Source organism: Propithecus coquereli, unplaced genomic scaffold (assembly GCF_000956105.1).
Source record: "Propithecus coquereli isolate 6110/MARCELLA unplaced genomic scaffold, Pcoq_1.0 Scaffold568, whole genome shotgun sequence".
NCBI classification, from domain to species: Eukaryota; Metazoa; Chordata; class Mammalia; order Primates; family Indriidae; genus Propithecus; species Propithecus coquereli.
The window spans coordinates 466,770-469,631 of record NW_012151596.1 but is presented as its reverse complement, the minus strand read 5'-3'; the positions used below and the strand labels follow the sequence as shown (position 1 = coordinate 469,631).

Genomic DNA, 2,862 nt, shown 5'->3' with positions numbered 1-2,862 from the left:
CACTTGAGCCCAGGAGTTTGAGGTTGCTGTGAGCTAGGCTGATGCCACAGCACTCACTCTAGCCTGGGCAAAAAAGCGAGACTCTGTCTCAAAAAAAAAAAAATTGAAATTAATTTATGTATTATAGAATAGTGTTTGCAGAAGCACACTGCCAACAACATTATATGGATTCATCTTTAGGAAATCCAGTGGTGTGAAGAGATTCAGCAGTTGCAGTTTGAGTGACTTTAAACATTTCACTTCAAACGTGGGTAGCAGATGTCTTCAAAATAAGCCACCAATGCAATGGCAGCGGCAAGCAGTCTGTGGCAATAACAAAGTGGAGGAAAATGAAGTCTGCGATTGTGGTACTGCAGAAGTAAGTGATAACAAGGAAAATTGATTAATAAACTTGTTTTAGTTCATCTTTTTCATAAATGTTATATAATTCAAATATGACTGAATATGATGCAGACTATTGACAGTAAGTGAAATTATGCTGAAATACATAAAGGAAAATTCTGTCTAGGTTTTATAGGTGGAAGAGTTTTGAACATATTTAAAATGCACCACAAACAATTATTGATGATGGGAAAAAGAGGAGTCTACAATAAGCTTTTGAGTTCCAGACTAAATATATAAATTCTTTCCAGATCTGTGATTAACTTTTGGACATTTTATAATTGTCTTATTGAAGATTAATGTGCCAGCAACCCATCACATGTCCTTTAGGATATTACTTCACAATGGAATCAGTGGTACAGTGAGACATATTGTGTTAATATTGCAGCCGGAATACTACGTGATTTTGATAATTCACTTAAGGAGGAAGGCCTGAAAATATAATGAATTCAAAAGGCCCAGAGTAGAATGCTTCGATGTAATTCAGTATTTGCAGCAGTACTGCTGATATCATAAATTTTCTTGATTACAAGATAGGCAGAAATGACACTTGGGTTTGTTACGTACTTAAGTCTGAATTACTTGTACCCATATCACATTGTTTTAATTACATTTTTGTGTTACATTTGTTTGGTAGAATAAGTCCTCCCTCTTTCCTCTTCATTTAAAAAAAAATCAATTTTGTTGGGATATAATCCACATCCGTAAAATGTACCCATTTCAACTGTACAGGCTGATCATTTTTCACAAATGTATGTAAACATTGATACAATTAAGATTCTTTTCATCATTCCCCAAACTTCACTCATACCCTCTGCAGTCATTTCCACCTCTACTCCTCTCTGGGAAAGTTTTAATTCTGTCAGTTTTGCCTGACCTAGAAAGTCATATAAATAAAATGATACAGCATATTTTTGTTTCTGACTTTTCCCTCCAGTATAGTGTTTTAAAATTCATTCATGTTGTTTTGTGTTACAATAGTTTCTCTCTTTTTATTTTGAGCATAGTTGATTGTGTGGATATAACACAATCTACTTTTCCATTCACCTGCTAATAGAAAGTTGCACTGTTAACGGTAGTGGGCCATTACTCTTAATTTGTAAAAGTACAATTGCTAGGTCATATGATAGATGGATGTTTATGAGAAACTGCCAAAATATTTTCCAGAGTAGTTGTAGCATTTTACCCTCCTATCAGTAACATATGAAATTTTTAATTCCTCTATATCTGCACCAAAATTTGATGTTGTCATTTTCTAAAATTTTAGCTATTCTAATGGTTTTGTGGTGATTTTAATTTGCATTTCCTCGATGATTTTGATGATATTGAGCATGTTGGCATTGGCTGTTTTAAATTTTATTTTTAATTGACAAACACTTTTATATATTTATGGGATTAAAATGTAATATTTTGATATATGTTTATACTGTGGAATGATGAAATCATACTAACAAATCCATCACCTCACAGACTTATTTTTTTGTGGTGAAAACATTTAAAATCAACTTTTTTTTCAGCATATTACAGGGGTACAGATGTTTAGGTTATGTATGTTGTCCTAGACCCCTCTCCCCCCGCAAATCTGAGCTTCAAGCGTGTCCATCCCCTGGATGGTGCACATCGCACTCTTTCTGTATGCATATAACCCTCCCCTCTTCTCCCCTCCCCCGTTCCCTCACCCGATATCCAATATATGTTACCCTTATATATGCACTTATGTGCTGATCAATTAATACCAATTTGATGGTGAGTGCATGTGGTGCTTGTTTTTCCATTGATACTTCACTTAGTAGAATGTGATCTAGCTCTTTCCAGGAGAATACAAGAGGTGCTATACCACCATTGTTTCTTAAAGCTGAATAGTACTCCATGGTATACATATAACACATATTACTAATAACTCATGTATTGATGGACACTTGGGTTGTTTCCACATCTTTGCAATTGTGAATTGTGCTGCTATAAACATTTGGGTGCAGGTGTCTTTTTCATAGAGCAACTTTTCTTCTTTTGGGTTAGATGCCCAGTAATAGGATTGCTGGATCAAATGGTAGCCCTACTTGTATCTCTTTAAGGGATCTCCACATTGCTTTCCACAGAGGTTGCACTAATTTGTAGTCCCACCAGCAGTGTATGAGTGTTCCTATCTCTCCACATCGATGCCAACATTTATACTTTTGGGACTTTTTGATAAAGACCAGTCTCACTGGAGATAAGTGATATCTCATTGTGGTTTTGATTTGCATTTCCCTGATGATTAGAGACATTCAGCATTTTTTCATATGTTTTTTGGCCATTATTCTGTCTTCTTTTGAAAATTTTCTGTTCATGTCCTTTGCCCACTTTTTGATAGGGTTCTTTGACTTTTTCTTGTTGATGTTCTTGAGTTCTGAGTAGATTCTAGTTATCAGCCCTTTATCAGATTTGTAGCATGCAAAAATTTTCTCCCATTCTGTAGGTTGTCTCTTTGCTCTTGTGACA

The 2,862-nt window shown here is 35.1% G+C and overlaps 1 protein-coding gene across 1 annotated transcript in view; it reads left to right on the top strand.

Moving 5' to 3' along the window:
- LOC105821316 (disintegrin and metalloproteinase domain-containing protein 32-like) overlaps positions 1-2,862 on the top strand; it is a gene marked incomplete at its 5' end in the record, with an annotated part of 177,515 nt that overhangs the window by 91,423 nt on the left and 83,230 nt on the right. The window contains one exon of the mRNA XM_012658013.1: positions 181-358. Coding sequence (XP_012513467.1) covers positions 181-358 — 178 coding nt within the window. The remainder of the gene's footprint in view (positions 1-180; positions 359-2,862) is intronic.